The sequence below is a fragment of the Opisthocomus hoazin genome, chromosome 4 (assembly GCF_030867145.1).
Source record: "Opisthocomus hoazin isolate bOpiHoa1 chromosome 4, bOpiHoa1.hap1, whole genome shotgun sequence".
In the NCBI taxonomy this organism is placed as follows: Eukaryota; Metazoa; Chordata; class Aves; order Opisthocomiformes; family Opisthocomidae; genus Opisthocomus; species Opisthocomus hoazin.
The window spans coordinates 79443041-79463443 of record NC_134417.1 but is presented as its reverse complement, the minus strand read 5'-3'; the positions used below and the strand labels follow the sequence as shown (position 1 = coordinate 79463443).

The 20403-nt window shown below is 40.6% G+C and overlaps 1 protein-coding gene across 12 annotated transcripts in view; it reads right to left on the bottom strand.

Moving 5' to 3' along the window:
* Positions 1-19987, bottom strand: part of CREM (cAMP responsive element modulator) — a 46649-nt gene extending 26662 nt beyond the window's left edge. For 7 of the 12 annotated variants that reach the window (XR_012763803.1, XR_012763804.1, XR_012763805.1 and 4 more), the window contains exons 1-6: positions 19874-19987; positions 15341-15453; positions 14581-14698; positions 6848-6994; positions 2851-2942; positions 2562-2707 (exon numbers count right to left, since the gene is read on the bottom strand). Coding sequence is in view for 7 of the 12 variants with exons in the window: in XM_075419697.1 (XP_075275812.1) it covers positions 2562-2707; positions 2851-2942; positions 6848-6994; positions 14581-14698; positions 15341-15381 (544 nt within the window). In the remaining 5 variants the exon portion in view is untranslated. Of the gene's footprint in view, positions 1-2561; positions 2708-2850; positions 2943-6847; positions 6995-14580; positions 14699-15340; positions 15454-19873 lie in introns of those variants that run through there. The other 5 variants (XM_075419703.1, XM_075419699.1, XM_075419700.1 and 2 more) reach the window with 5 other exon arrangements.
* Between the last annotated feature and the right edge of the window lie 416 nt (positions 19988-20403).

The following is a 20403-nucleotide window of genomic DNA, read 5'->3' as shown; positions in this document are numbered from 1 at the left end:
CAGTACAGATGGCTTTAGCGACACTGCAAGACCAGTTCTTCATTGCCATGGACTCCATACAAGCTTTATGCATAAACTGCTGGATGCCTGCACAAGAGAACCCACACAACCAACGCTGGCCAAGAAGAGACGAGTACTCAGATACAACAATGATAAACAGAAAAGCTATTGACAAGAGCTGTAAAGGTAAAAGAGACACATGCAGTGATCCTCTGCATCATATCCAGACTGTAATCAACACAGGAGATGCTGTGTTCGTACACAGTGTTCCCAGTTTTAACTGACAGCAGTTCCTGAGGATCACAGGCAGCCAGCAGGACAGCTGGTCAGAAATGTTGCAGATCTGTGCCTTGTACGTGTAAGGACTAGAAGTCAACAGTCAAGCTCTCTTTAGTAAATTCCAAATTCAGATCCCTCCCACTATAAGGAGACAACTAGCCTTGCTACCACTTGGATTCAACTTGAAATCTGACTTTGCCAGCAAGCAATATGTTTAAGGGTAATGATCAGCTTCCTAAGAAAGATTTTGATGTAATGTTTCCTAACCAGAATTAGAGAGAACACACAGGCTTCACTGCAGCAAAAGACATGCAATATTTTAACTTCAAAGTTAAAAAATAATAAAAAAATAATAATCAAATTAATGAACTAATAAAATGGATAAGAAAAACCATCTCCAGGAAGACAAAGCTCTCAAAACAAACTTTTGGAGCCAGAATCAGGAGAGCCTATGCAGGCTGACATGGCATCCTGAAGCAATGGCTCATTATGGCTGAGAACCTATTTAACAAGTTAAATTACTTTAAATACACAGTATATTTTTTAGGCCCTGAATATAACTTTTTCAAAGAAAAAGTAGCATAAACCAGATATCTTCCATGCTTGGCTCATGCAAAAGCCAAGTTTAAATTAAGATGTAATTAAATTTTTGTGGACTGCGTTAATTCAAGCACATTGTTGGTGATGCTCTCTGCTGTTTGATTTTTCAGAAGTAAATGTTTGATTGAACAAGAAAGCAAAACCTATGAATCTCCTAATTCTTTTATATACTACCCTGTCACTATGATTTATAGCTATGTTCAAATTAAAAAATTGTCAATTAAGAAGCAAGAATCACCTCCTGCAAGACATTGCTAGTAAAAGTACAATGCTGGTTTCCTGGAGGAATACATGACTAAGAAACCTAAACTCCTAACTTAGAAATCCTAAAGATTTAGAGGCTCACTACAACATAGTGCAGACACTACAGCACTTCTTTTTAAGCCTTGAAACTGCAAATATGTTTTTTTTAAACTAAATCTAAGCCAAACCAAAAATATAATTCAAAAATTGAATAAAATAATTTGTCAAGGATCTCTGCCAGATTCTGTACTGGACAACTGTCATTTAGCATGACCACAAGTCCACAGAAAAGAGCACTTCAGATGCTGGACATCATGAAGCAGACATTTATATACGTCTATACTTTACAGAATGGGCAAGAAAAGCAGCTTAGGAGCCCAAGCAAAATTACTTCCTATGATGAAGGGGTACATAATATCATAGGAAATTCTGCTTTCTCAGAGCTGGTAACTACTTTATTTACTTCAATTAAAAACAACTGAAGAAATCTAAGGGTGACTAGAATACAACCAGAGAGCCATTCTATTCTTTTATATGTCACTGCAATATTTCAGTAGACTTCCTCTGTTCTCTTGTTTCAGGGAAAAAAAACACACAACATTTCTCGTGCAATTTTCCTGTCATTACATCAAAGGAAGATACCTGCATTCCAGTGTGGCTACACATGAAAAGACATGACAAAAAAAGTAACTGTAGGAGTGAAGCTTTACCCAATACACAATTGAAAAAAGAGTTATCAGAAAGTTAGAACTTCTGTCCTTTAGATGATATATGATAAGCCCAAGGAAGCTATGGGGAGTGAGTTACACAACATTTTAAACACAAATGCAGGAATAAATAAATTAGAAAAATCTATAGAACAGAACCGTGAATCTAACTTTTACCCTCCGTTTGGATGAAGTATCAAATGTTGGAGATTACAATTTAGGTTAATTCTGCAGCTAATGTGTTCATACTTGAACTCTGGAGAGGAAGAGACAGTTCTTTTCAGAAAGGAAATTCAAAGTTAAGAAATAGTTTCATACTCCAACCTTACACGTTAAAAAAAATCTAACTCTAATTGTCATTTCATGTAATGAACAGCACTAATACATAGCAAATCACAGTAGTTTGAAACTGCAATGATTTATAACACTGAACATTCACATCAAAATATCAACATTTTTCATTTCACCTGAGCCTCACTTCCACATTTTTAGTGCACAGGAGTTCTAGAAGGACTAAATCTAGCAACCATCAAACATGACAAGAAACAGACTAAAAGCCTATAATGTCCATGTTAGGAGAAATTAAATATAAAAATTGAAGTTATTTAAAATATAGAAGCTCTCATTCTTCTCCACCAAAATCCAACATTTCTACTTCATTACGGAACTCTTAGAAACAAAGTTGTTCCTATATATGTTCTACAATATCACATAGTATCTTTGCAAACATACAGTATTGCCCTGTGTTAGTATGATATAAGCTGGCTGGCATCGCCATTGCAGAAGTTCCAGAAGGCACTCCTTCATCTTCTGACTTGTCTTCTTCTTCAATCTTCGGTATTGCAGGAGCATCTGATGAAAGTTCATTCAAAATTTTTCTAAAAAAGAATGTAAATAATTTTATATATTTGAAATTTCATATCCATGAGAAAACTAATTCACTGGCTTTTATCAGACAGTTTTGCTGTAATACAATAAGCTGCCTTTAAAAACCAGCAAAACGAAAATAAAAAGTCCTTACCGGTACGAAGGTCTTCTTGAAAGTATTTCCCTACGTTTTTGAGAATCAATTATCCCTTCTGATTCTGCAGATTCATCTGCAATCGATGCTACCTGTAATAGCAAAGTTTCTGAAATTCATAACTTCATAATAGATAGCAACAGAATAAAAAATTATTTTTAAAAATTCCTTCCATGCTTGCATACAGGAAGTTTGCGCACTTATTTATCACTAATTGTGTGATCTTGGACTTTTTTTCCAAAACAAATCACACATTATGAAGTTAGCAACATAGCCACTTAGATGACATTTTCCACTTGAAAAAAAAAATCTAGGTTAAATTTTTGTGAATGACACACAGAAAAAGTACTGAAGACAGAAGATTTCTTTAAATATAAAAATATTATACAATTAGATTTAAAAGTGAAATTAAACATTTAAAATACAGAATACTGCACTAATGCACCTTAAATAACAGTATACAATACAAAAGCCTCTTTGCAACCACACCAAAGCTATTTAGAAAATAAGTTTATTTAAATATACATGTTTATTACACTTGCCAACACATATTCATAAATACAAATATATTGCTTAGCAATACTGTGTGAGTTTCAGAAACCCGTGACAAGTTTAAAATGTCTCATTTTCTCATACCTTTATTAGCAGTATTTTCACAGATCCTTTTTCTCTCAAAATTAACCAAGACAACATTAAGGTTTGGAGCTGAATCACACCCTTTACCAGCAACCATCTTATTACACAGAACTGAAAGTGATTATTGAACAAGGAAAACATGCTATTTTCTTGATTCATTTAACTACTGAGAACTATTGGTGTGTAAGATTTCTAAACTGAAACAGTGCAGTAAAGTTAGTGTGGAAAATGACCTTTTCACACACCGACCAACTAGACTGCAGTTTCAGACTAAGCGCGCTATGTTAAGCTAACACAGAAAAAAGAGGGATTTAAGTGACTACAAGGCTCAAGTGTTTGACCTGGGTGCAGTGGAGGGTTCCCTGCAGTTCAGGGAAGACAAGGAAGAGCTCTAGAACTAATACAGCTGCAAGGCCAGAGTGTTCGGTGTTAGAAACAAAACCTGCTTGACCCCAACAGAAAATAACTGGCTGGAAGGTTCTGGATTGTTACAGGCCTGGGTCACCCCAACTCAAATCTATAAAACTACACCTTGAAAGAACTACGGGTTATCACAGAATGAAGTTGTCTCTTCACCTGTTAATTTCATTACATTCCAGTTCAGCGTAAAAATATTTAATGTAGCCTCATTTTGCTGGGTAATACATAGAAAGCGTCACTAAAACTCTACACCTGCCTAACTAAAAAAAAAAGACTACCCAGAAATAATACAACGTACTTCTGCATGTCTACAGATGTATAGCTCCAGACCAGACTTCAGAGCTGACTGGCAGAGATACAAGAGCTTCAAGCAGTTTGTATACATCCTTTTGCAGGCCAGACCAATGCTGACCAGCAAAGAGATACTCTGACATGTATTTCTCTCCAGTGCCCTACAGCAATCTGCTTGTGGATCGACCTTCAAGCCTGGGTCATAAACCTTCAAAACTAAGACAGTATTACACAGCTGAAAGCCTGAGCATCCTATCTATAAACAGAGCGCTCATCCTTCAGTGGGAAGGGGGGGAGGGGGGGCAGAGAATCTATGTGTCTCAGGACAAACAGTAGGAAAACAAGACCTTCATGTCTTTAAACCTTCCCATTCCACTACGGGTTGCCAATAGCCATCTCTAGTTTGTGAAGATGGCCAAAGCAGTCAGGAACAGTCATATTTTGGGAAGAAGGTAAGGAAATCACAAGACGATTTAAGCATTTTAACATGGAAGAGGACATTTTCTGCGAGACATTTCAAAAGTTCTAATTCTCGTCAAGGCAAAGAGATAAATTTAACATTTTGGTTTTTTTCTAACAGTAAGCAACCACGTTCACAATGCTAACTAATGGAAACCATCGTCATTTTTTCCCAGACATCATTCAGACTTCAACTTTACCACACTGCTTTGCATTTGAACAAATCTAACTCCAAGCTCATGTTAGTCTACCAATACCTGATACATTACAGGAGGTAGCAAGTAGAAAAGGCAAATAACAATCTGAACTTCAAAACTTCCTACAAGTAAAACAACAAAACAGTAAGGAACATGATACAGATAAGTATTTTTTTCATCCCCAAAGCAAAAACATTACAAGAAAAAACGTTGAGCACCTTTTGGCTTAAAGCTGCAGGTTTTCAAGGGAGAGGTCACGCAAGATTTAACATCAACCTTGATCATGCTTTTTTTTTTTTTTTTTTTAAATTAAACTGATGTCATTTCCCAAGTTCCCCACTGTCTGGCAGAGATAGGATATCAAGTTAAAGCCAAATGATCTGGAGGAAATGCCTGGTGGCAGGATAAAGTACTTAAGAGGATCACAGAAGGGCTGAACAACCTCTGTAATGGAGTCTTTTACTGCATCTGCAAGCCCTTCTTGTAGAGTCACCTTATTTGCTATTAGCATCCTCAAATGAAACCAAAGCAAAAGCCCGGATCTAACTAGTCAGTATTAATCAGGACACAGCTTTCCTGTCTTTACTCCTTTGGGAAAGGGAAGGCAGCCAGAATTCACTCAATACAACTAACCATCAACATCCACTCCCCTAAGAAGACATAGCAGCATCTGGCAAGAGATTCCAGAGAAATGCCTCCTTCTGTGCTTTGGAGCAAGTCCTCTAGTTTTGCTTGTATGTCCTGACTATCCTGACTGGAAGAAAAGCAGTGACTGAAGCTGGGAATGACTAACAGGCTTTTCTGATAAAGTTCACTCTGGTAAGTTACAGTTAGAAGGAATTCCATTAACAAGTATTTATTTTGAATACTCTGATTTGATTTCAAGTTTGACCAAACCCAAGTCTCTCACCACGCACTGCGCCTGTTTCAACAGCAATCCAGAATTTCAACACTTTACCAGATCCTATCACCTACACCTACTGCTTACAAATAACGTATTCAGTATCTGGCCAAGGTTTAATTCTTTTTCTCTAATCCAAGATAAATTATATTTACATACAGCTTTTTATTTATTATACTTGAAAGCTACTAAGAAATCTCAAATATTAAATGTGGCTTCTCAAGAAGACTGACAATGCATGTCTTTTCCTTAACAAGCTGCAATGACTGTAGGTAAAAGAGCTCACACAAACAGGTGCATAGCCTCTCTTACCAGAGATATCAACCGTATTCGCAAAAAGCAGTTCAGTTGACATTGCATGATCAGATTTTAAGAAAACCAGAGCAAAGGGATTCTTAGCTACAAGAAAAATATCAGCAGGAGGCCAAGTCATTTTCAAAACACTGCAAGTTCATTCTCTCTAGCCTTTTTCACTATTTAAAAGCTCTGAAACCTCGTAAGCATTTTGCACTGGTCCTCGTTTCCTAACATTAGCACCTTTACACATGTGAAGGTTTGCCAAATAAACGTTTGAGGCTGCGCTTATTTTTGGTCTTTACATACCTGCACCCACAAAAAGCAATACCAGATGCCCTGACAGGGCCTGTTAAAAACAACAAGAAATCATTTGACTGTAGCATGTTTACTTCCATTACATCCAGATGCTCTCCAAAAACACAGTATGAGATACTTGCAAATTTATGAGTTTGTAGTATCATTAGAAACATGATGTTTGTAGAATTTAACAAAACAGAAAGACTGCAAGGTACACTGAAGTAAGGCCACGTTATTACGCAAATTCGCTGCTGCGTAAGTTCAGGGTTTCAAGACACAATTTCTAAAAGGTAAACAGGAAGCATTAAGGAATTGCTACACAATGCTTGTAGAGCTGCTACCAGCTGGCAGTCTGCCACTTCCCTCCCCCACCGTTTCCCACACCGTATGAGTAAATCTTGCAGCACTGGTAGGAATGAAGAGAAATTGAAGATGAGGTTGGGAGGAAGAGTTATGAGGCACCAAATATTCATGAAAATGTAACAATAAAAGAGCTAACCTGAACAGCTTGCATGTATGGTGACTGAATGACTGAGGGATGTGTGGCTTGAATGACACCCTGGACATGAACAGGTTTACCAGAAGGCAACTGCACTAGAGATACAGCTGGAGATCCTCTTCCAGCACTTGATGCAGCTACAGAAACCTGCAAAAATTACAATCATCATGTTTAAGTAACATGCCTTAAGACTTCAGCAGATGCTTTTATAAGTGATACTAAAGGAAAGTGGTTTTGATTCCATACCCAAAATTGCTCATATGAATGTAATTATCACACACAGCAATAAACTAGTTTTACTAGCAAAAGTTTGGTGTGTATCTTTCCAAAGGGTATGGAAAGCTTAGAACTGTCCCCTAAGAAATTGCAAATTTTTTTTTTATTTTTTTATTTTTTTTTCTTTTCTTCCAGAGACTTCACGTTTTGTTTTCAAATAAAAACAGCCCTCAGCTATCACACATGAAATCTGCTGTGGCTACCATGAAGGTTAGGAAGAACCTCATGAAATATAACAAAAAAATATCAATATCCACTGAAGTGGTATGTTGCTGCAACAACATACAGAGCAGAATGTTCTTAGGAAAGAAAAAATCAAAGAAAAAAAAAAAAATCCAGAACTGCTTTGGGTTTGCTTTGTTTGTTAAGAAAGAAATTTCGTTTGAACTTATGCTTTCCAGATGGATGCCTCAGGAGAAACAAAAACTTTTCAGATAGCAAAAAAAAAAACCACCTGCTAAATAAAGCAATATATGGATTTGTAAATTGCTTTAGCTTTAAAAAAATCCTCTTTTTATATATCAATAAAAACAGAGTTGGAGTATAAATCCTCTTCTTATATATCAAGAAAAACAGAGTGTATCAGTGATTTGATACAACAAGAAAAATAAAGAACAGCTGTATCTTCTTCAAGCCTAGCACAGCCAAGAAAGTGTTCTGTTTAGGAACAATATGATCCCTTTTTCTGACGTTGTTTTAGAGCACACACAGCTTTCCCCAGCCCTTGGCTCTCCACCATCAGTACTGAGAATGAATGGGTCAAGAAATAGTTAAACCCCCATGGGCTAAGAAATAGTTCAATATCTATGCTATTACTGTTAAGTCTATTAACAGAAACAAACACTGAAGCAAAGGGAAAACACTATGATTGATCTCAAGCTCCGTGTGATGAAACATCTCTAAACTCAGAAGAGAATGACGAAACTAAATCGTATGATAAAAACAGATACTGTGTTTTTCAAAATAAACTGCATTGAAAAACCTTATTTTTGTATTCTACATGTACAAGAACAAGCCCAGACTCTTACCTAAATTCTGGTATTATTCCCTTCCTAGCTTGGTTCTCAACCCCAAAAGGTATCTGGTATGAGCAGTGAAGGTAAACAGAGATGACAGTGGGAAGAAAAACATGATGAATGCTGAATTTAAAAAAAAAAAGTTAAAGGAAGTTTTGTATTTTTCTGTATTCACACTGAAGGTTTTCTTTAATTCCAAATATTAAAGAAGCTTTCGCTCCTGATCCATAAACTGTTGTTTGTCTGGGAAACATTCCTTTCTTGAGGCAAGAAAAAAATTTTAACTACTATTAAGATGCACTACTATCAAAAAGACCAGATATTGGCTCAAATTACCTTGAAGAAACAATGTTTCTAGGAAACAGAGACAGGATCTCATCAACATCCACTACGGAATTGTTCCATTGTTATAGGAAACTGAACCGCTTTTCAGGAAATAGAACAGTTGAGGGCATTTCTAACCCCAAAATGGAACAATCATTCCTTAAATGGCATTAAATGGCAATATGTAAATACGACACACAAAACGTCTTCCCAATCTATAAAACATATTATTATCAGAAACAGATATTTGAGATTGAGCTCTAGAAAGTCTCAAAGATGTGAAGAGTATGATCTATTCTGTGTCAAAGCTGACATGACCCTAAACCCAAGCTTCAAGGAAAGAGCAGCAAGCAGTCTAAATGTTTACAAAGCATGCTAACTTTTCAAAACATTACAAACGCAATTTCACCAAACCTTTCAATTTACTGCTATCTTTGCAAGAGTTGCAATCTGATACAATACTCTGTGTATCTGGAAGAACTTTCTGAGTGCAACAACACACAAAACAGTACAAGGTGAACAGTTCATGAGTTTGCTTTTAGTACACAATGGGTCAGTCACATACAATCAGGAAGTCATCCAGTACTCCAGATTAAGAAACACTGTACTCATTTAAAAGCTCCTTATTCAGTATAACCCCACAAGAAAAAAAGAAAACCACACTCGGCTAATACTCTTTTAAAAAGACTAAGGTTTACAGTATCACAGAGGAAATTGTTTTGTTCCAAATAATTTATATAAAGAGATTAAAAAATGGGGAGTAGGGTTGAGGGAGGAGGAAACGGTAGCATTTTAAAACTAGATCAAACCAGAGTTATTTGTTTGTTCATTTATATCTATTTTAAATAGCTCGATTCGATTTGATCACTGTTTGCTGAGTTTCCACAAATATCTGAAGTTTACACATTGTGTGACCTATGAACTTTATGTTAAAATGTCTGTGATTCCTTTGTATTAGGTTTGTTTTCTATAAGTCAGACGGAAAAAAAAAAAAAAAAAATCTTTCCAACATCATATTCTGCATCTCTTTTATAAATATTAGAAATTGTTAAAACAATTTTGATTCACATTTCCCTTTGCGTTATTTTCAAATTGAATATTCCCACGTTGACTAAAGTACTAGAACCTTTGGACGTTATCATGCAGAAATGCTGACTGAAACAGACTTGGCAGAAAAATTGTATCTGACATCAGTGATGAGCAATGCTACCTTTAACATCATTACTTCAAGGGCTGTCTGGCACAAGGACTGAAAACAATCCACAGAAGCAATTCGGGAACAGAGAGGGTGAGGGGAAGCTTAACACATTAAGCACCTGGTTAAAGAGTGTAAGGGTTATGTCCTTGGCAACGGCAAAGAGACTTCAGATGTTGCAACGTCCTTTTGGGTTCTACCCTCTTAGGTATGCAACAGTCACCTTTAATAGCTTCCACAAATATCAGCCACGCATTCTGTCACACAAGGATGGTCCCACACTCCATATGTTTAGAAATGCAAAGCCTCCCTCTTCCAAGAGGGGCGAGAAAAGTAGCCAGCAAAAGAGACCATGCACTATCTTCATACTGAGGCACATATTATTTCAAAGAAAGCAGTTATTCATCCGTTATCTGACTTCAAGATGCATTTCCATCAGAACAGTTACACTGCGTATATACACGCTCTCATCACCCAAGGTCAGATAACTTTTCCCTACAGAGTACTACAGAGGTTCCATTCACATTCAACCCCTCACACCTCAAACATTGCTGATATGAATTACACAGTACACAGCTCCATCTGATTTCTGCCCCTGCTGTAGAATCTAAACATGATAAGGACTCCAGAAGTAAAGTGAAAAGCAATTCTGGAAAAGGAAAAGGCAAGGCAAACCCATCCGGGATTCACCTAATAAAAGACAAAGCACTCACCACACTCCGACAGCAAGTACCTTCTATAAGGAAAAGCTGAAGACATGGAAGTTTTGGTCAATTCCAAAGCTAATGCCAAAAAAATAGTGCATAATTTTAAGGAAGACAAGGTTAGGCTGGTTTCAGACATTTGGTGACACCATAATCTTGAGGAAGCACAAAGTGGTGACAAGGCTGCAGGTTTATAATACAGCTTTGTTAAATGTCCCAGACTTGTATGTGGCAGGCTGGGTTTAGAGCCATATTTACAACAGCCTGGCAAACTTCTACAGGGCTCAATCTGTTGGGAGCAAGATTACACAAAATTTGATGCCAAGAGCCCACAAGGAGAACATGCTTTAAGTGCTAAACCTGAGGAGTCTCAGCTTGCAATGGCAATGCACTCCAGGCTCTGTAAAACTCCTCCTGCTAGCTCCAATAGCAGTTCCCGTGTCGTAAATCCTGACCCAAGGTCTACTTCAGGACCAGCACTGAGAGGTCAACAGATGGTATCTCAGACCAAGACAGCAGATGCCTCTACTGATAGACAGAACGTGACAAAGTTTACAAAACGTGATGCAAAGAAGAATCCATCAAGAATGTAGGATTAAAGAAAAAAAAGACACAAATGGAAGTATTTTGTCAAATCTGAAAAAAGTTTAAGTACATTCCTCTTATTTCTATAGTTATATTTAGTGTAGCTGAGCACAGGACAACACAGAATGCAATATGGCCTCTAGAAATCCTAATCTCTAATTAAAAATCTAATTTCTGTCTGTATACCAAGGAAGATGTAACCATTCCAAGATACCAATTTGACTATCATCAACATTATCAGAATATTTCAATCCAAATTAACCTTTTAAGAACAGTCGTATATGTATCAATATAAGATCTGTGCATGTGAGACAGAACCCATGGAGCCCATCTCAAAACAGGTTGAGAAATTTTCCACCTTGCACCTTTGTTGTTCCCTGAAGAAAAGGCATCAAGCTTCTGTATAAGTGTTTTGCACACTTTCAATAGCTTCTAAAGACAACCACCAAAATTTTTACAAATTAATATTTTCTTACCTAATTCTTTTGGTGGCTGGATCACCAAAACAATACTATGTCAATTCATTAACTGGCTGAAAGTGAGATGCAAGAAATCCAACCACAAACGCAATTTCATTCTACATTAATTAATTTTATTTAAATAATAACCCTTTAAAGACAAAGCTTGTCAACTTTGCCTCAGTGGATGAAGGATGCATCTCATTTTTTCTGGGTTCTAATTTACTAATTTTTGCTTTTGCAGAAAAAGTAATTTTACTTTCATCACTAGAAAATTGCAGAAGTACGTAACAATCTCTCTTATACAAGCTAGGAAAAAAAAAAAGACACTATCTTTTCTCTATTAATAATGTATAATAGGTCCTCCTTAGCATTGGAGGTTATCCCATCACAACCTACTGCTCCAGCCCAGACATTCCTAATGTCTCCTCTTCCTCCCAACAGGGGAGACATCAAGAATGCTTCAGCATAAAACAACATCTGCCCTCTAGAGATTATCGTCTTACTGAATACCTTGTCTGCCTTTTTAAAACTCAATGGCAGGTATTTCTTTAAAAATACTGAACTCCAGAGGAGGGAAAAACCCACAAAAAAAAATCCCACCTCCTATGCAGTTGTATCCCTCAGCATTTTTCTAGACGGTCTCTGGCCAAAGTCATAATTAAACAAAAAACCCCAAGCAAATTAAAAACCATGAAATTCCATTTGAACATAAAAAACCCACAGCTTTTTTACTGTGAGGGCAGTCAAATACTGGCACAGGTGCCCAGAGTGGTTGTGGAGACTCCATCCTTGCAGATATTCACAACCCAACTCGACATGGCCCTGGGCAACCTGCTCTGGCTGACCCTGCTTGCGCAGGGCGGTTGGACTAGTTGATCTCCAGAGGTCCCTGCTGACCTCAACCATTCTGCGATTCTTTGATAACACATAGAAAACTACTGAGTATTAAAAGATAGTGCACTAAAATGCTTTACTTCTGACCAAACAAGACCAAGGTTGAAAAAAAATTTGGCTGAAAAAAACCAAACAAAAGCCCCACAGAGATGTCTGAAAAGGAGCTCTCCATTTCAGTGATGAGGTGTACCACCTTCTCAGTAAGAACCAAGTAATTCTTATTTTCTCCTATTTCTGCATATTCACAAGAAAATTAGTAGGAAAGATGACTGGCAGTTGGCACAAGGTACATTTCACTCACTTCAGTGGTCGTCTTCTCTTAACTGCACTCCTCCGCAGGCCAAAGAGGGAGAAGGAGCTACCTGTGCCCCTCTGTAACAGTCAAAACACACAGATGCCAGACCAGCAGCACAGCCACCAATTCCTCAGAAACACACTGAGTTTCCCACCCTGTACCAGTAAAAGCAGACAGGAGATGTCCCACACGAGGTCCCCGCCTCGCACGGCGGTTAACCGCTCAACATGCGCCTCTAACCCTCACCTCGACAATGCACCTCACCTTCAGAGCCTGCCAGGTAGGATCGTAAGTTAAGAAAGTCATCCTCAGCCACACAAATGTCCCAAGGAGGCCCTTCGGCAGTCTGCTCTCCGTCGGGGCCCGTTTCGCGCCCAGCTACGCTGCAGCAGTTGAGCCGCCAGGCCCAGGAGAGGGACATCAACTCCAGCTGCGGGTGCTGAGCAGCTCTGACAGGTCCAGGCCGGCTCTCTTGGCCATCCGACCAGAGAGAGCAACTCCCAGATGTCAACTACTACCCTAAGCCCTCAAACTGAAGTGTGCGTGTTTCACTTTAGTGCTAATTGACCCAGATCCATCAGTACTTCAGAGTTATTAGTTTCAGCTGAAAGACCTGAGGCCCATGCCCAGTATGGCAGAACCTTCACACACAATACTCAAACATAAATGCAGATAAACACAGAAAGTGCTTTCCCTGGGGACCCAACAGAAGCCCTGCTACGGCATTAGTGACAACTTTGTCCCAAGACCAACATTAAAAATTTCAAGTGACAGAATTCACAGCTATTTTCTTCAGCGACTATTGCACAAGCCAATGGATTTTACACATAAATCATCCCACGAAGCTAAAACACAAAATTTGAACTGAACTATCAAAGAAAGAAGAAATGAGGTGATGATATCAGAGCACACCAAATAAAATTCTTGGTTTCATGCTCCATTCTTAAAGGAAAAAACAAAACCAAAAACTAAAAAAACAAACAGCATTCGCAATGCTGCAGGTATCAAAACCACAACAAATGCCATAGGTAACAAAACCAACAAACAAGCGTTCATAAATATTTTGCAGCCTACTTTGTGTCTGAAGACTCAACAAAAAGCAGCTGCATTCAGTTGTGAAAATATACCTACAATGTAAATCAAGTACCTAAAATACACGGCACCAAATCTCACCAAGTAACTTCTGATGATGAAGAAATTCTGCAAGATGTTTTTAAAAATCAGTTCCTTTATTTCACAAAGGGTTTTTGAAGATCCTTCTACAGGGTCTCTACAGCTTCCCAAAGCTATAAATCTTGGTACTGGCAAGAACACTATCTATCAAGCGTTGAATGTTTCAGTGCATATTTTCAATGTTTGAGAATTATTATGATGTCATATTTTATCCATTAACTACCAAAGAAGAATCCAGGTACGACTACCATACCAAACACGTAAAGTATATTTTCAGAACTCCAGACACTGTCATTGGATGCATAGGGATGAAACAAAATAAGCATACATTAAAAATGTACTTGCAAGACGACAAAACTCCTTCTGTACAAAAACTGGAACTAGGAACAATCATGGTTATTTTTATTAATTTTTCATTTTTGTTATACAACACGTCTTCAAAATACACGTTGTAGCTATATTTGATCTTGCAGCCACCTCAACTCTTTAAGACCCTATTCCCATCTCCGTAACAAACATATTCATCTTGGAAAAGTGGGGAAAAACAACCCCAAAGTAAAAAATGTGCCTATTGATTGCTCTGAAATGCCTGGTCTCCTAGCAGCGTTACGTTTTAATGGACCCGATGTTACATTACCCCTTCGTTAAATACCCCAGCCATAGTTTTCAGTGTACCTTTGCTACATTTTTCCTATTTAAGAACAAGACTTACAGAACATGAGAGCTCCATACAAACTGAGCATTTAAAAATCATAGCAGTTCTGAATATCACTTTATTGATTCTCCTCACCTTTCCACATTTCAGCTTACCTCAGATCCTGGGGGAATCTGACTTTGGCCTGGCTGATTCTGAAGGCGACCAGCATTTCTTGCTGGCCCAAAACCATTGTCATCCTGTTGCAATTCAACCATTTCCATGGTCATCTGTCTGAAAGTAAGTACATAGAAATCTAAATAATGCAGTACAGGGAAGTATACCAGGCACCTAGGGAGAAAACAGCAATTCCAGACTATTTTGTATTTGGAGCAGACAACTAACAGAAAATAAACAGATTTCTCTCCAAACTATCAGATTAAATGAAGTCCTTTCTTCCCATTCCCCCATATTAAAATACTCCTTCACATCGCCAAGAGCTCTAAACCAAGTGCTTTGGAAAGCTGCAAGGAAGGGCAGATTTGGAAACGGCTCTCAGGGGAGGGACAAGCACAGCATCCCGGGGTCCCATGCAACGTCGACAGCGGGGCTGGGAGCACAGCGCTCCGGAACGGCCCGCAGCAGGTCCCTCCAGCCTCATGTCTCCCACCAGGCAAGGCTCGAGTTGACCAGCAGCCATGTGCTGCTACAGCCCATTCAACATTCTGAGATACCGACCCCAGGCTGGGATCTACTCTTGAATTGTTTGTAAACTGCTCACGGCTCAAGACCCACAACAACTCTTCTCATTTTGCTGCTTTAAAAGTAGGGCAAGTTTCACTGAATAAGCAACTCCCTAACCCTCAATTTAAACTATGAGTTTAAACTCCACAGAGAAAGCTTCCAAATATATCTGCTGTATAAAAATGCAATTACCTGACAGTTGCTTTTCCATATTTCTTGCCACACTTAGTCATAGCGGAAGGTGCGTGTTTTAAAACAAGAGCTTGGTTCTCTTCGGCTTCCTTCCTCTCCTACCAAACCCTGCACTGAAGGTGCAACATTGAACAGGTGATGTCACAAACATTGCCATGGCAACAGGTCCGTTTACAAACAGAACACAGAGAGGACAGGGTCAGGCAGAGGCAGGCAGGAGGCCCGTGGGCTCACTCCCACCTACACCCCACTTACACAAGGGGCTGAGGCCGCAAAAGGAAGATGTGCTACAGTTGTGGCATTTAAGAGGCAGCAACTCTCACCTCCTCGGGTTCAGTTACTGTAACTCGGGGATGGCAAGCCCAGCTGAACTCAAGATCAGCTGCTTCACCTGGCTGACAGTTACTGCAGTTTCTTCTCAGGCCTTACACTGAGAGATAGAAGAGATGGGGAAGGCAATCTGCTATGGGCCCATCTCCAAGGCTCCTGAATTTAGTCCCGTGTGTTAAAAGTTAACTACCTAAATCAAATTAAATGTAAACCCAACTCCTTTTGCGGCACGATTTTACAGAATATCCCACAATCTTCAAGGAGAATAAACATTTTTTTTTAAGAAAATCACCCTTTTTTCCTAGAATAAAGGCAAGAAAATATGAAAAGGAATCCAGCCATATGGTGCAGAGAAGCATGTTTCTAGCTTGTATTCCTCTAATGGTATTCTACTGACTAGACTTAACAGTACTACGTCTAGTGGTAGCCAAGCTCTACACAATTCAAGATTTTATGGGCTAACATTAGTATTTCTGCCAACAGAAGTTACATACTCTATGCCAGTATCAATTCAGATTAAATTCATAAGGAGACATTTTACACCTAGAATCTTTCTACATTCCTGTCTTGTTAGTTACCACTAATCACCGTTTTCCCCAGATACAATCTACTGAAATTCACCGAAGTTGAGCAACTCTGGGGAGAATGTTTTCACTAAGCTTTTCACCATAATTTTCCATAACAAGATGTTTATCTGTTAAATCATTCCGGTTTTATATATGCATTCAATATAGCAATAATAATAAAAAAGTAAGGGTGGAAAAAAACAACATTCCTCCTTAGTAAACCAGGACCATCCACAGAGTCTCCAACACGAAAGCTGAATCTGGTTCATGCAAGAATGCCTCCACGAGCTTCAGAATAGCTCACACACCAAGGAATATTAAACAATGCATAGATGCTGGCAAGATATTCCTTGCAATCTCTTCCTGAAGATGGGAATATAGTCAGAATTAATTAATTTTATAGAGGCCTTGAAGAATTTTCTTATCCAAAGCCATCTGTCACAGATAACCTACTGCCGGGGGAAAAAGCCAAGTATTTTTATTCCCACTGAATGCATTCCATAGAAGTTTCACCTGGAAAGAGCCATTCTTGATGTTGTGAAACATAGGGTTTAGTTTCTAAAATTTAGCTTAATTCCTCACTGACTGCAGAACACTATAAAAAAATTTACTTATTTTTACTACTTTGATTATCAGGATTTTTCTCCCAAAATCTTTTAATCTGCTGTGCTCCAGTAACTGTTTGCAAATAGCTAGGAAAATATCATCAGCGCAGCAGAAAATCTAATAAAAAGTTACTCCTAGTATTCTACAAAATCCAGTAGAGGACTGTATTTTTTAGACTATGTTAAACTAGAAAAATAACAGCAAGTATTATAAACGCCAGTGAAATGACAAATATAATTAAGACTTATGACATACAAGAAAAACTCGAAATTCAAATAGTTATTCCATCTATAATTGTGTATGTGCTGACTCTTAACACAAATGATTGCCTATTTTAAATCTTCAAAGTGGAGTAAAATCCGAAAATTTGTATATGGCTTTTAAGTAGCTTTCCTCCCCTCCCCCCCCCCCCCCCCCTTTTTTTTTTCACTGCCATAGGATGCAAGTGCTAGCCTAAAACACAGCAACATACTCTTTCTAGATAAGCTAAAATCCACTTCTTTTTACCACCTGGTAATTCTAGTATGTTTGTAGAAAGAGACTTGACTAAAAAGGCCATCCAAATATACAGATGTAACTATAGTCTATAAAACCAAAGCAAAAATAACAAAGGACATAAATAATCTTAAAAGATACAGTAGTTATCTTGGTGTGAAACTTCAATGAGAAAGATGACTAAAGACAAAATCTGGCACACTCGTATCATAATTCAAACACTTTACAAGATTATGAACCTCCATATGCATAGCCACAGGGGATTGCTGAACTTTCAGGCGAAGGTCAGTCGTAGCCAGGTGAGCCCGCAGGGTGAGAAGCAGCACAGCCACGCTGTCGCTGCATCTGCGCCTGCGCACAGCTCAAGACCCCACATGCTAACTCCTGAGCTTCACAGGCCAGGCCAGGCATCTCTGTCTTTAGCGCACTCTCATGAACTCTCAAATTTCTATAACCCGAATTGTGGAGTTTTTGTGTTTCCTGTATTATATATTGCTTTACCATGGACACATTGAAGTGTTTTTAATAAATATACAGAAAAATACAGAGCAAGATTATTTTTTTTTCTAATATGGACTGTGTTAAGAAACAGCTATTAATCCAGTCTACGAACTACCAACATAAACCGTTTCCACATGTCACACTCAATCAGTTTACACTGCAAGCAAATTCTAACATATTTATTGCTTTTAAGTTTCAAAGTAAGAAAAAAAAAAAACCTTTTGCCGAGCACTTAAAATCCTTTATAAAAGTGTATCAGTAGTAGTACACGTGGCACTTTAAAGTCTGCTTTACCTGCCTCCTGTTTTAAAGGAAAGCCAAACAAACAGTTTTAATGTATACTGTCTCAGGTCCTGTTTAAAATTATATAATGGTTTTCTTCATTGTATGATTAATTATATGCAAGCTCATATTTGTATTAATTATAATTATATACAAGTCTTATATTCAGTATTAATACATTCACTTCTTACATTTTCAGTCTTGGTTGCTTACCATTATCAAAAAGTAATTTTTAATATTTGTCTGGATTTTAAGATTAACAAACAAGTTACACCTCTCCCCTCCCATAAAAAAGGGGCAAACATAATAGAGGCAAAGATACCTACTTCTCCCTACAAAACATCTAAGAAATCTTCAAGATCTGGCAGGAGGTTTCATTGTTAACTAGCTAGTACCATTTCAGTATATATTAGCAGGTGTTTAGTCACTGTGCACAGTAGGTGAGTAGCAGGTAAACATTGATTAAGAAGATGTATATGGTGCACATCGAAAGCTTCTTCAGCTGCTAACAGCAGCATCCCTTATGGGACAATACCGACAGACAGCATCAGCTAAAGGAAAATGTTGCCCAGGTGACCTAGAAAATTGGAAGTTATTTACAGCTAAAGGTGCAAACCTTTTATGTTTTTGTCCATAGACAAAAGGTTAAGGATAGCATCCTTATCAAGATGTGTACTTGTGTAATACAGAGCACAGTCCTTTCACTCCCCCCCAGTTCTGCTGTTTGCTTTACAAGTGCTTCACTGAATATAAATATTTAATGTGTTGGTGAAATTAAACTGCATAAGCAAACCGGTACATTATTTTGCATAACTGGAAATGTATGACTGCCTAATTAAATACCCAGAGACATTTTGAAGACAACTTCTTTATTTCAACAACGCTTTACACATTAGAGACTGCACACAAAGGCGGCTTATTACAAAGGCAGCTGTCAGAGGCGAAGCAGCGCGTTACAGCCCGTGCTCCAAACCTCTTTGCAGGCATTCGTTCGCGGGGAACTGACTAGCACCAGCAGCGCACCACTTCTTGGGCCTCCCGAACTCCAGCGCCCCTCCTCGTTCTCTTCCCCATCCTCTTCTCCCGAGGACACCTCACAAATCCCTCACAAAGCGGTGTAGCCACCCAGCCTGCCGTTACCGCCAGCACAAGCCGCTCCCCGTCTCCGCCACCTCGGCAGCCCGCACCAGACGGCGCCGGCCGCTGGGAAACGGACGCGGGGCCCCGCCAGCCCCCGAGCTGGTAGGGGCACCACGGCGGCACCAGTACCCGCGGCACTACTTCCCGGCGCGCTGCCTGGCGCCGAGCAAGGCGCGGACACGGCAGCGGCTGGCGCGGACGCAGCCTACGGCACGGCCCAGGGCTGACGAAGCCCAGCGGGACCCCCCCCTCCTCGAAACCCCTAGGGGCGGGGATGCGATCAGCCCTACGGACTTCGGGCAAAACGCCGCCGGGCAGCACGGCCTGTGCGCCCTCCTCGGCGAGGCAGGCGGGCCCTGCGCGGCCTTCCCGGAGCGCGGCGCGCTGCCGGCCGCCGGCGGGGACGCGCCTCCGCCCGCCCCGGCGCGCTCCCGGCGGCAGGGACCCGGCCGGGCCGAGCGGCCCAGCGCGGCACAGCGCCCCCATGTCCGGCCCAGCCCTGCCCGCCCCTCGGCGCTGCCGGCGTCGGCCGCTGCCCTCTGCGCTCCCCCGCTCCCGGCCCGCGGGGGGTCGGGCTGCGCGCACAAGTGTCCCCGCCCCCTCCCGCACTCACCCGCCGCCCTGTACGTGCTGCCCCCGTCACAGGGGGTGGGGGGGATTGGGCCGGGCGGAGCCGCACGTCGGCCTCACGTCAGCGCTGATGCAGCCGCGCCGCCGCGGGGGCGCTGAGGAAATGGCGTCCGCGGCGACTCCCAGCCCCGGCGGCCGCGGAAGGAGGAGGAGCCGGGACTTAGGCGCCGACGCCGATTGGCTACAGGGCGCCCAACGGCTGGCGGGCTGGCCAACGGCCGCTTCGGGGCTGCCGGCAGCGCCTCTCATTGGCTGGGGGGCGGGACGAGCCGCCCGTTGCGGGAGAGGGGCGGGTCTCACCGCTGCCAAGGCGACGGCGGGGGGGGATGTGGCGGCGCGGCGGCCCGTCAGGCCGGTGGTGCGGAGCCGGGTGACAGCCGCGGGCCGGGCTCCTTCGGCTCGGGCCCGGGCGCCCTCAGCGGCGGCTGGGGGGGTGGCCCCGCTCCCCGGGCGCGGTTTGCGCTCGAGGCGTGCGATGGCAGGGGCGCGGTGCCGGCCGGCCTCCCCCGACAA